This window comes from Psittacula echo, assembly GCF_963264785.1.
Source record: "Psittacula echo genome assembly, chromosome: 4".
Lineage (NCBI taxonomy): Eukaryota > Metazoa > Chordata > Aves > Psittaciformes > Psittacidae > Psittacula > Psittacula echo.
Genome location: NC_137738.1, coordinates 85,654,059 through 85,666,791, shown reverse-complemented (window position 1 = coordinate 85,666,791; position 12,733 = coordinate 85,654,059). Strand labels below are relative to the sequence as shown.

The 12,733-nt window shown below is 38.4% G+C and overlaps 1 protein-coding gene across 1 annotated transcript in view; it reads right to left on the bottom strand.

The window, feature by feature from the left end:
* The window catches only part of CSMD1 (CUB and Sushi multiple domains 1), a gene marked incomplete at both ends in the record, with an annotated part of 1,184,444 nt that overhangs the window by 138,053 nt on the left and 1,033,658 nt on the right, over positions 1–12,733 (bottom strand). Inside the window, 3 exons of the mRNA XM_080616376.1 lie at positions 6,740–6,949; positions 10,457–10,573; positions 12,556–12,625. Coding sequence (XP_080472502.1) covers positions 6,740–6,949; positions 10,457–10,573; positions 12,556–12,625 — 397 coding nt within the window. The remainder of the gene's footprint in view (positions 1–6,739; positions 6,950–10,456; positions 10,574–12,555; positions 12,626–12,733) is intronic.

The following is a 12,733-nucleotide window of genomic DNA, read 5'->3' as shown; positions in this document are numbered from 1 at the left end:
GTGATCCACTGCAGCACTCCAATGATGTGAACTGTTCCACCACATTTCTGTGATGGCGATTATGTCATGACTTCTCTTGTCACTAAAGGCCTTGATAAAAATTCTCACTCCATCTTTCAAACAAATTGTACAATACCAGGTTGGAAGGGACCTCAAGGATCATCTAGTTCTATCTTTCTTGGCAAAAGCACAGTCTAGACAAGACCCTGTCCAACAGAATCTTGAAAATATCCAATGTTGGAGAGTCCACTCCTTCCTCAGGGAGATTATTCCAACAGCTGATTTCACTGTGAAAAATTTTCAAGAGAAGAGTCTGGACTAAATTTTTGAAAAAGCTAGTAAAGCTATCCTTCACATGAATGTACCTAATGAAGCTGTACTTTCACTTAATCCTAAAGTGACAGATTTCCACACTTCAGCTTTTGTACATCTAGAGAAAGATTTGTCAAGCTAGTAACCTTTATTTGTCGGGTTTTGGAGAACACCTGGGCTGATAATATATACTATACTTTCTCACAAGACCTTTTCACAAATTGACTCAGAAGCTCCATCATAATTGTCTTTTTGCTGAATAAAGGTCATCAGATTTAACATATTCAAATCATGTTGTGTATGTGCATGAGTGTGCTTGTGGGAGAAAAGGAGTGCAATTAGAATGTTTTTCTGTTTTCTGGAACATGTTGCTCTCCCAGTACAACAGGTTAAGATTCTTTCCTCATACTCAGCTGTACACTACACTGAAATTCAGAATAGACTGAACATGCTCTTAGAGTTCCAGTGATTCCCTCAGTAATGGAAGCCAGTAGGGCTTCTTTGAGGAAAGCAGATAAAATGTTTTATTTGTACTATTTGTAATATTTTATCTGCTTATCTCAAAGAAGCCCTAGTCCTAAAGGGAAAGCTATGTGGAAAAAAGATGTTCCAGAAATACTGAAAGTTTGAGGTAAGAGTAAATAATATAGCCAGGGATTAAAAACCACAAATATGTCTTAACAGCCATTAGACTAACTGTATTATTCTGTGTACTAAATCATGTTATGAATCTCTCAGAGTCCATAAACACTACTTATTTATTCTGACTAACATATATTTTGAGTCGTTACAGCTGTATGCAGAGTATCCGGAGCCTGTAATTAGCTAACTTGGGTTGTCAATCAAACTTGTGTGACTATTCTTCTTCCCCTCAGACCTAGTGTGCACAGGCTGTTTATATCTCAGATACTGAGATTCGACAGATGTTACTGTCTCAAAACCTCAAGATTACCAGTCAAATGAAGATTAGAAATGTTCATCTAAGTATTTCTGGTTGCTTTCTGCCTTTGCTGCTTTTCATAAGTAGCAAAAACACAGCAGTGAGAACAAAAGCAACCCCTTCTCAATGCCTTTTTTGTTTGGTTGGTTTTAATTAAAGAGTACAATACTTATTTCAACAACAGAAAAAGTATGATTAAAATTAATGTTGCTATTTTAAAAATCAGGCACTTCTAAAGTCCTCTCATTATCTTACAAATAAATAATAATAATAATGAAATTAAATTTATCTTAACTGTTTCAGATAGTTCAACAGGTAACCAGTATTAATTTCCTTCTTGCCACAGGTGAAATTCAAGGTTTTTCCAACACACAGAAATCCAGTAACTCAGTCTGATCATAACTTAATACATACCATTACTTACATATTGAAATTGGAAGGCTGAAGTGAGAACAAAACATGAAAACATTAGAGCATAAAACAACAAGGAGCTAGCCAGTAAGGTACTGAGAGCTGTATCTTCTGTAGGGTTCTGCTAAGGCAACAAAGCTTTTTCCCTGCATTCAGAAATATGCATTACCTAGGTGATTAGGTTATATATTCAAAATGCTGTGTTATAAGAATTCACAGACTAGTGCTTTAGCAGCAGCACTAGCTGCTTGCAAGCATGGGAAGCAAATATTTTCCTTTTCTCAGTGTGCATACACTTTTCTTCCTCCCCAAAATAATGTGCCCAGAGTATAATCCCAATCTATATTAAGCTTCAATCTTGTAAGTACTTTTCTGTCTTCAGCAAGTCAGTAGAAAAATTGAGAAATAGCTTTATTAATTCTATCATTCACTGTACAATATTCATATTGTTTGCTTTCCCCTGAGATGAGGGGTTATCAAAAAGCTTTATCCTTCATAAAATGCTAAGATCTCTAGAAAACTTAATTTTTTATGATATGGAAGTTTGCTTGAATAAGCATACCTATTAACAATCTCCCTTTAGCTTTAGGCTGTTATCTTTATCAAAAGGCATCTACCTTGCAAAGAAAGTGTGCTACCTTAATGCCTCTACTTGAATTCTAGCTAGTACAGGAAAAAGCAGTTCTTGAATTGAACCAACTTTAGCACCATTCAGTAAAAGGACAAATTTAATCTTAAATCCATTTTAATGTAAATTTAATGGATTAAGCCATGCAGTCGTGTGGGCACTTCATAATATAGTATCACAGAATCATAGAATAGTTAGGGATGGAAATGACCTCATCAATTCCAACCCCCCCCGGCCATGGGCAGGGACACCTCACACTAAACCATGTCACCCAAAGGTCTGACCAACCTGGCCTTGAACACCACCAGGAATGGAGCATTCACAACTTCCCTGGGCAACCAATTCCAGTGCCTCACCACCCTCACATCAAAGAACTTCTTCCTTATATCCAATCTAAACTTCCCCTGTTTCAGTTTGAACCTGTGTCATATCACTACAGCCCCTAACAAAGAGTCCCTCCCCAGCATCCTTGTAGGCCCCCTTCAGATACTGGAAGGCTGCTATGAGGTCTCCACGCAGCCTTCTCTTCTCCAGGCTGAACAGCCACAACTTTCTCAGCCTATCTCCATACGGGAGGTGCTCCAGTCCCCTGATCATCCTCGTGGCCCTCCTCTGGACTTGTTCCAACAGTTCCATGTCCTTTTTATGTTGAGGACACCAGAACTGCACACAATACTCCAAGTGAGGTCTCACGAGAGCAGAGTAGCGGCGCAGGATCACCTCCTGGTCACACTCCTTTTGCTGCAGCCCGGGGTACGGTTGGCTTTCTGGGCTGCGAGCGCACACTGCCAGCTCATGTTCATTTTCTCATCGACCAACACCCCCAAGTCCTTCCCCGCAGGGCTGCTCTGAATCTCTTCTCTGCCCAACCTGTGCCTGGGATTGCTCCTACCCAGGTGCTGGACCTTACACTTGTCATGGTTAAACTTCATAAGGTTGGCATCAGCCCACCTCACAAGCGTGTCGAGGTAACTCTGGATGACATCCATCCCTCCAGCGCATCAACTGAACCACACAGCTTGGTGTCATCAGCAAACTTGCTGAGGGCACACTCAATCCCACTGTCCATGTCACCGACAAATATGTTGAACAAGACAGGTCCCAACACTAGTCCCTGAGGGACACCACTCGTTACTGGTCTCCAACTGGATATTGCACTGTTGACCATGACTCTTTGCGTGCGGCCATCCAGCCAGTTCTTTATCCACCAAGTGGTCCACCTATCACATTGATGTCTCTCCAATTTAGAGGCAAGGATGTCATGTGGGACAGTGTCGAAGGCTTTGCACAAGTCCAAGTAGATGACATCAACTGCTCTGCCCCTGTCCATCAGTTCTGTAGCCCCATCATAGAAGGCCACCAAATTGGTCAGGCAGGATTTCCCCTTAGTGAAGCCATGCTGGCTGTCACCAACCACTTCCTTGTTTTTCATGTGCCTTAGCATGCCTTCCAGGAGAATCTGCTCCAAGATTTTGCCAGGCACAGACGGGAGACTGACTGGTCTGTAATTCCCCGGGTCATCCATTTTCCCCTTCTTGAAAATGGGAGTTATATTTCCCTTTTCCCAGTCTTAAGGATCTTCACCTGACTGTCATGATTTTTCAAATATGATGGCCAGTGGCTTAGCAACTTCATTCGCCAGCTCCTTCAAGACCGGCAGATGGATTTCGTCAGGTCCCATGGACTTGTGCACGTTCAGGCTCTTAAGATGGTCTCGAACCATATCCTCTCCTACAGTGGGCCTAAGGTCTCCATTCTCACAGTCCCTGCGTCCACCTTCCAAGACTTGGGTGGTGTGGTCAGAGCATTTTCCGGTGAAGACTGAGGCGAAGAAGTCATTAAGAACCTCAGCCTTCTCCAAATCCTGGGTAGCCAGTTCTCCCAGTAGCTTCCAGAGGGGGCCTACGTTGTCCCTAGTCTGTCTTTTATTCGCTACGTACCTATAGAATCCCTTCCTGTTATCTTTCACATCTTTAGCCAAGTTGAATTCTATCTGGGCCTTAGCTTTCCTCACCTGGTCCCTAGCTTCCCAGACAACACCCCTGTATTCTTCCCAGGATGCCTGTCCTTGCTTCCGCCTTTTATAAGCCTCTTTTTTCTCTCTAAGTTTCATCAGCAACTCCTTATCCATCCAAGGAGGTCTCCTGGCCCTCCTGCCGCACTTCCTTCTAGTTGGGATGTAACACTCCTGAGCTTGTAGCAGGTGATATGCAACACATTCATTAAGAAACTAGAATGGGTTTGGTGAATGTCACTGCAACTATGGACTCTTTTTGCGTACTCAACTTTTTTTAAAGTTACATCGAATTAATTTCATTATTAGAAACACAATGCTTTTTTATTTATAGAACTTTTTTCCCAATTACAGTATATTAGGACATGCTGAAATGATAACCCTTGGAAGCAGTCTGAGAAAAATATCTATTAAATATAGAAAGATGTCAGGTCCTCAGATCAATCTGCTTTGTTTTACAAATTCATTTCTATGGAAATGGCAGAATTGGTCAAAATCAAAAGAACTGACAAAGCTTGTTTTTTAAAATGTTCAATATAAATTTGTTTTCTTTGCAGAATTCAGTTTGTGTGCTACATCTACTTCAACCAGTATATACCCTCCAGTTTTACATACAATCTTTACTTGTTCGTGACGATTATTTATTCCCTTTTATTTCAGATACGTATTTCAGATACCCTGAGAGATTAGATATTTTTGAAATATGCTTCTTGGAAATCATGTAAGCTATTACCGATAGCCTTCAAGACTGGGTTTTTTTTTGGTGTAGCAAGTGTTAGGTTTACCTGGCCAGGAGCATGGATGAATTCAGTAACTTGCTTTGTCAGCAAGTGAACAAACAAAGGCTGTTTGAGTGTTTTTTAATGTATATTCCCATATATCTACATAATATTGATACAGTCTCTGTTTACAGACACCTGGGCACTACATTCATATAAGCAGAATGATTAAGCAAAATGATATAAGCAAAAATGATTAAGCCTTTTCTGGATTACCTTACTTTATTTGCATTTCCAAGCCCCTGTAACAAAATATAGAAGTTTTACATCAAGGTAAAATGCGATTAGGCTTTATGCATTTATGTACCTGACACTGCAAGATTTCAGAGAACTCAGATATGCCTGGACTTACCTTGTCCTGAGCTGGTCTTAGTCCATTTTAACAATTGCTAGCAGCCAAGTGACTACTATGTAACATGTTTTAGGTCATGCTCTGCAACTACAATGTATGCTAAAGGCCTGTCAAGCCCTGGCAGTCACTGCTTAACTGTCAATAGACCTTTATAGTAATTGAAGCTGGGAAAAACAACTCTCAAAGTTTGGCTGGGAACCCGCAAGAAAGAAGATGACTGTGGTAAGAAAAATGTAAAAATAAATAACTGAAGTGGAACTCAAGACTGAAAAGCAAAAAACACCTATCATGAACATTATATGTTTCCCAAGAAAGAGCTTGTGATGCTGATGGCTGCCTCTCCAGTTCTACGTGAAAAAGACAGAAGCTTGTGATGTTAGGCTCCATAAGAGCACCAGGAAGGTGAATAAAATAAAAAAAAAATGAGGCAGACTGGAGGAAGGTTTTGCATAACAATTTCAACTGCATTGCTTATGATTTTGTTCTGTGTTAACTGACTTGGACAACTTTTCTGACTAAAAAGAAATTCTTCGCTTTCTATATATGATATGCTTCCTTTTGCCTGTAGAAGACTTTGAACGTGATGCCCATGCCAACTTCTCATATTTTATCTCCCTCACACATCTGTATCACATGAATAGCAGTTAGGCAAGACACAGTACGTATTAAAATGAGTTGTGACAAGGAATATTACAATTGGGTAGCCAAGAAGCCAAACTGCATTGGTATCTATGGAGTAAGGCTGTACCTTTCCTCTCAATAGGGCACCATTTCAGGACTCTCTCATCCATGTTACTAATATTGCTTTTCATATATTTCTAGGAACTGTGAAATTTGACAGAAATTGGCCAATGCTTACGAAATTGCATAACAGAATTATATCAAGAAGTATGACAGTCAGATATCGCAACAGCCTAAGTCCTGTCATCCAAGCAAATCAGGCTAAGATTGATTTGACATATGACTTACTGAAAGGCAAACAAAATTTCTCACAGAGAACAAAGGAGAAGAAAAATAAACAAGACACTGAATATTAGCAGTATTGTCCAGTAACAGTACATCTTAATGGGATGGAAAGGGCTATCAACTTTGTCACCTTTGGCAAACGACATCACTTTAACCCCAGGTTTTTATGTCAGTAAAATAAAGACTCCAATTCAACACAATTTCAGTAGAAAAAACATTCAACACATGGATTAAACATATTTAAAAATGCTATTTCCTGTATGTGCAACATTTAAAAAAATTAAACTTTTTATTTTTCCTATTTAACCACAAAGTTCATGTGCTAGTTCCTACTTACCTTGGTATGTCAACTTAAATCCTTGCCTGTTTTCTGAGTGGTCACTGTAAAAATGGACAAGTGTTTCATGAGTAGTACTAAGCAAGGGTGATGGAAGTTCCATTCCACTAAACTGTCCAATCATAGAGCTGGTGTGGTAAGGCCCATTTTGAATTTCAAGGAAATCATGATTTGCTTCAGTAGAGAAATTCAGAAACTGAATGTGTGCACCTGCAGCATTGAGAAAGAAAGAAAAATTCAGATCCTTTAAGGTCTCTTCCAACACAAACCAGTCTATGATTCTACGCTGCTTAACGCAAGAGCATGCAAATTAAAAAAAAAAATGTTATAGGCACTATTTTTATATTTTAGTCACCATTCAAAGTCGAATACTTAAATTAATAAAATAGTCACCAAATATTGCAAGAGTTGGAGCTACTAATTTTTTGGTACCCAATATATATCATAACCACCCATGAAGGGACCAATTAAAGGAAGTCACAAAGTCAACAAACAGATATTTATCAGGCTTGTAAATCAGCCAACAGAAACACTCAAGGGAGGGGTACATCACAAATCCTGCTGTGTCATGGCATGGTCAGGACTCAAGAGCACTACTGCAGCTGGGCCAGGTCTCTCACAGAAGCTCAGGATCAGCTCAGCACCCAGGAAGATCACTAACAGAGTGACCTTTCAGAGGCAGAAGTTCACATACCTAACTTAAACAGAGGAAGTTTAGATCTGATATAAGGAGGAAGTTCTTTACTGTAAGGGTGGTGGGGCACTGGAATGGGTTGCCCAGGGAAGTTGTGAATGCTCCACCCCTGGTGGTGTTCAAGGCCAGGTTGGACAGAGCCTTGGGTGACATGGTTTAGTGTGAGGTGTTCCTACCCATGGCAGGGGTTTGGAACTAGATGATCTTAAGGTCCTTTCCAACCCTAACCATTCTATGATTCTATTTACTCCACCTTGTTTTTCCTGTCCCATGTCACCCATATTTGCCTCCTCTTCCCTCCAGCTTGGACCACTGTGTCTTTAGAGCCATTCTACTCTGTATGCAGTTCTATAAAATGCACTGAGCTTGTGACAGGTATTTACTCAGGATCATTGACCACAAACCCTTTCTGGAAGTCAGGCAGCTGAATTAGGCCATTCTCACAAAATGAAAGGGAGAGAGACGACTCCCAAAGTATTGAACAGTTGGAAGTGTAAGCCCAGTCTCATGAGAAGAGCTGTTTTCAAGTTCTGGCACTACTTCATGTGGACTAAGGACTTGAAATTCAGGCTTCTCAAACTATGTGTATATATAATATCAAAAGAGGGATGGGGTGTGAACCCCTGGTTTGAAAGCCAAGAAGTACCAAGTAACTTTCAACCACACTGCTTGGGCCTAAACTCACTCTGCTAGACTATGAAAAATTAGCTGGAATGGAATAAAACAGAAATACTGAATGAGCTAACAAAGCAATGTAAAATATTCAATGAATTAACTCTCTGCTTTAAATTCTTATTTAGCAGTAGAACATATTTGTCACTCCAGGAGAGTACTTTATAGGTTAATCACCAGGGTAAGTCATTAACTCAGTACTGCTCTACAGCTTATTTCTTTGCCTCTGTGGTTTGACATCCCTTGTGTATAAGGGACTTCTTTTTCTTTTTTTTTTTTTTTTTTCCTTTACAGGAGAAACTAAATAAGTTACCAAATAAACTGGTTGTTGTAGAGCACTCATAACAATAGCAGATAAGCTCTAGTTCCTTTTCTGATCTATGCAGAGTGTAAGATACAAAACCAAGTATTTCAGATGCTGAATAAGAAAACTTATTCCAATGCTATAAATGAGGCACACAGAGAACATATTGAAGTCTCAGTAACAGCCATCTCTTGTATGATGTACGATATGGTTTGTCTGACTTGAGTGAAGTTGCTCATTTTACAATGCTCTCAGGACTTAAGATGAAGTAGGACACCAAGCAGCTTGGAAACATCTTGACTTCAGAATCAGCATTTAGTGATTCCCACCAGTATCAGCATTTAGTGAGTATGCTGGATATCAGCAGCATAGAAATTCTAAAGCATTAAGCAGCCACTTGATATAATACTTAAGTTACTAAATTGACAAGCAGATCATTGTAACTGACATATTTATATTGACCCCAAATCAGTGTTTAGGTATTTAAGCAATATTAGCCTACTGTTTTGAAATAGTCTCTGCTGAGCCACAGAGTATCTTTAAAATTGAATCATCCATATTTAATTACTGAGAAGAAATTTATACAACTAGTTGTAAATATTCAGTATAAAAAAAATTTGCATTTTGAAAGTAAAAACTAGATTTATCAGTTACTTAGAAAAATGTAAATGTCTAAAATAACCACATTTTAAACATAAGCATAAACATGTATTTTTCCTAAAGGTTTTTTAAACAAACACATTAATTTCAGTTACAGGACTGTCCAGGGTTCATTAGTAGCAGTCATTTTTCTCAGTCTTAGTAGCTGGTGCAGTGCTGCATTTTTGACTTTCAGTCTGGGAACAACGTTGGTAACACCAATGTTTTTAGTTGTTGTTAAGTAATGTTTACTCTGACCAAGGACCTTCTGAGTTTCATGCTCTGCCAGGGACGAGGGGAAGCCCGAAGGAAGCAGAGACAGGACACCTGACCCAAACTAGCCAAAGAGGTATTCCATACCACAGCATGCCATGCCCAGGATGTGGGGCAGTTACCCGGAACGGCTAGATCATTGCTTGTGTCAGGCTGGGTATCAGGCAGCAGGTGGTGAGCAGTTGTACTCTCTTCCCTTGTTATTTCCCTTATCATTATTATTATTGGTGGTAGCAGTAGAGGTTTGTGTTATAACTTAGTTACTGGACTGTTCTTATCTCAACCCGTGGGAGTTACATTCTTTCGAGTTTCCTCCCCATCCCTCTAGGAGGGAGGGTAGGAAGGGAGGGGGAGTGAGTAAGTGGCTGTGTGGTTCTCGTTGCCAGCTGGGCTTAAACCATGACATGAATGCAAATGGAAAGCATGGAAAAGAAATTCATTTACAGAGATGGGTACAGTGAATTTCATAATGAGCTTTTAAAATTATTTTTCTTATTTGACTATAAGCATTGAATTCACAGTACAGGGCATAATGTTTTCACAGCAAGAAAACTTATTCCTTTCTTATTTCCGATAATGATAGAAGACTGTGTTTTATACTTGCACTAATAGATCCTTTGTCATCCATGACTACCTTATCAACCTAATTCTTATTTATTTGTAAAGGTATTTTCTGTATGACAATATTTTTAATGCAAGCCTAGAAAGTTTCTATGTTGGAAAATGTTACCTAGGACTTGAAATACACTTTTACAATATTTTTAACCAGATTCATAGTGCTAGAAATAAAGTTTTGTTCATTTTTATAGAATGTAAGAAATACTATTTAAAAGTCACTTGGGGAACAATGAAAGGACATTAAACAGAAGACCAATCATTAATATAGAAGTTACATTACCTCCTTCATCTGGCATCTTCAAGCAGCAGATTTCATTTGCTCTGAAATCAGTTTCTGAAACTGACTGAGTTTTACAAACAACAAATTGCTTTGACAAAGATGTACTTTTAAATTGGCAACCAGTTTAAAATGAATTCACTGGATAAAATCTATTTCATAGTGTAATTTAGAATATTCTTATATATAGTTAAATCTGGTGATTATAAATAATTGTTCCTTAAATGAAAGATTACTTACCATATCCAATAGGCAATAAAATTTTCCATGTACAATCTAAGTTACTAGGGTAATTTCCAGGAAAACCTGGGCTCAGGATCACACCACCCATGCTTGTAAGTGTTCCACCACATTTAGCTATTAAAAATAAAAAGAAAGTAACTGTACCTTTTAATAATATTATTTCTTAATATACAATGAATTGAAAAATGGATTTTCCATTTTATCCTTATGCCCCCTAAACAGCAAATTTATCACAGTTCAAGACATTCTTCACTACGAAGGGAAAAAAAAAAAAAAAAAAGGAATTTGCTTACTATCTGTATGCTTCTTTTCAGCCAATTCATGTGTTTGGAGATTGAAAAGGCATTTGCATCATTTAGGATGGCATAAAGCTAAATTATAAATAAGTGGAGCAACTTGTAAAGAAGTGGCTGAGTTTACACTTTCACTAGGACAATAATATGGATGAAGAGCAACATCAAGAAATCAAATTAAAAACTTGCAATTTATATTTATTATTTGAAGACTCGTTATGTTAAAGCCCACGAGTTTTCATGTGAAGTATTACAGGGATGCATGACCTGCAATACTTTGATACTGTGCATTATGATAATTGCACAAAAAAAATTAAAATAATCTCCTGGTTAGACCACACAGGAAATTGAATCAAAAAAGGAAGAACTGTGCTAAAAAGCTAAGACATCAGTCTTGAACTTCTCAAATATTTCTACCTCCCTTCAATGCTAAATATATTATTTAGTGAAAACAAGAGACTTTGGTTTGCACTTCTAGAAAAATCAACATTTTAAAGGTTTGGGGGGAAGGGAGGAATCATATTTTAAGGGCTTGTTTCTTTTCTTGGGGGTATTTTAACTTTCAGGATAGCAACATTTCATGAGCTAAAGGGGAAAAAAACCCAATCAAACAAAACAACCCCACAAACAAAACAAAACAATCCCCCCCAAAATGAAGCAAAGCAAAAACCAAACGAACAAACAAAACAAAACAAAAAACCCCACAAAACCCTCCAAAGCATAGTTTTTGAATAGGAACTATACTTAATATACAAGGTAACACATAAGATTAGCCCAAGCCCCATGCCAGCCAAATCCCAAAATACACCTTCCTGAAAAAATTTTCCATTTCTAAAACTGATTTGAAGGAACTGCACTGCTTTCATTTTAATCAGAAGTGACTGCTTCTGTAGAAGTTGACAAAACAATGTTATCTACAGGCCCAACTTCACAAGGAATCTTTAAAACCATTTCACATTAAATTGCTCAGTATCATCCCAATCTTTTAAACTCCTCTTAGATACGAAGCTAAAAGGCACAGCTTTTGCTGACTGAATACTGAAGTTAAAAGCATTCGCTGAAGAATGTATTTCAAAGCTAAAGTGATAAAATCTTACTATGGATCTGTGCTTCTTTCCCCTCCATTCCTGCTTTTTCTAGAAATGTGCATGCAAAAGACACCAGAAACTTAACTCTCTTAAACTTTGTTTAACCAAGAAACAATACAACAGAGCAAGATTATTTTCTACATAGGGAAAACTCACATCTGCTGAGTAAGGTCTTGGTATGCTTAAAAAGGAAATATTTTATAGCTTTGCTTTTTTACTCAGCATCGTTTAATAGCTTTCGCAGATGAAAAGAGACAGCCTTTAGCTCTTTCATTCCATAACCCCTGAAGGTTTGGCTTCAGAGCTCCCCTTTACTGCAGACAGACTGCCTGCTTCTTTGAGAAGTTTCCTAGGCTCCCTGCATGACCTGGTTGTTCTTGAGAAGTTTCTCTGAGCTGAACATGCTACAAAAGGAATGTGTTAACTTCCTCTCCCTTCTGAAGAAGATTCAGCCTGAATCAAAACAGAGTATTCAAGACAAGCTAAACAATGGTAAACATCCAGGTTTCCTTCTTTCTCCACTCATAGTATTTTTTTAAATAGCATACGCACTATATATAAAGAAAAAAAAAAATCTGTATTTCACAGATGGAAAGGGAAACTCAAAGAAGTTTTGAATTAAACAGAATTAAATGAAGGAATAATAGGCATGACAAAGCCAGGAGTTTCTTCTGAGTGATGGTCAGAACACACTGAAATTAGTAAGTATCCATACCAATGCAGAGAGGAGATGGATAGTTCCAGCGTCGAACTGTTCCTGGCATACAAGAAATATGAGAACGACCCTGTTTGGATAGGGCAAAATATTAGATTACAGATACTCATTATGGGACTTTTCATGAAGGCAGAGCTACAGAGGACCTCCTGGATAGTCTTATCTGTGCTTTTTCTTT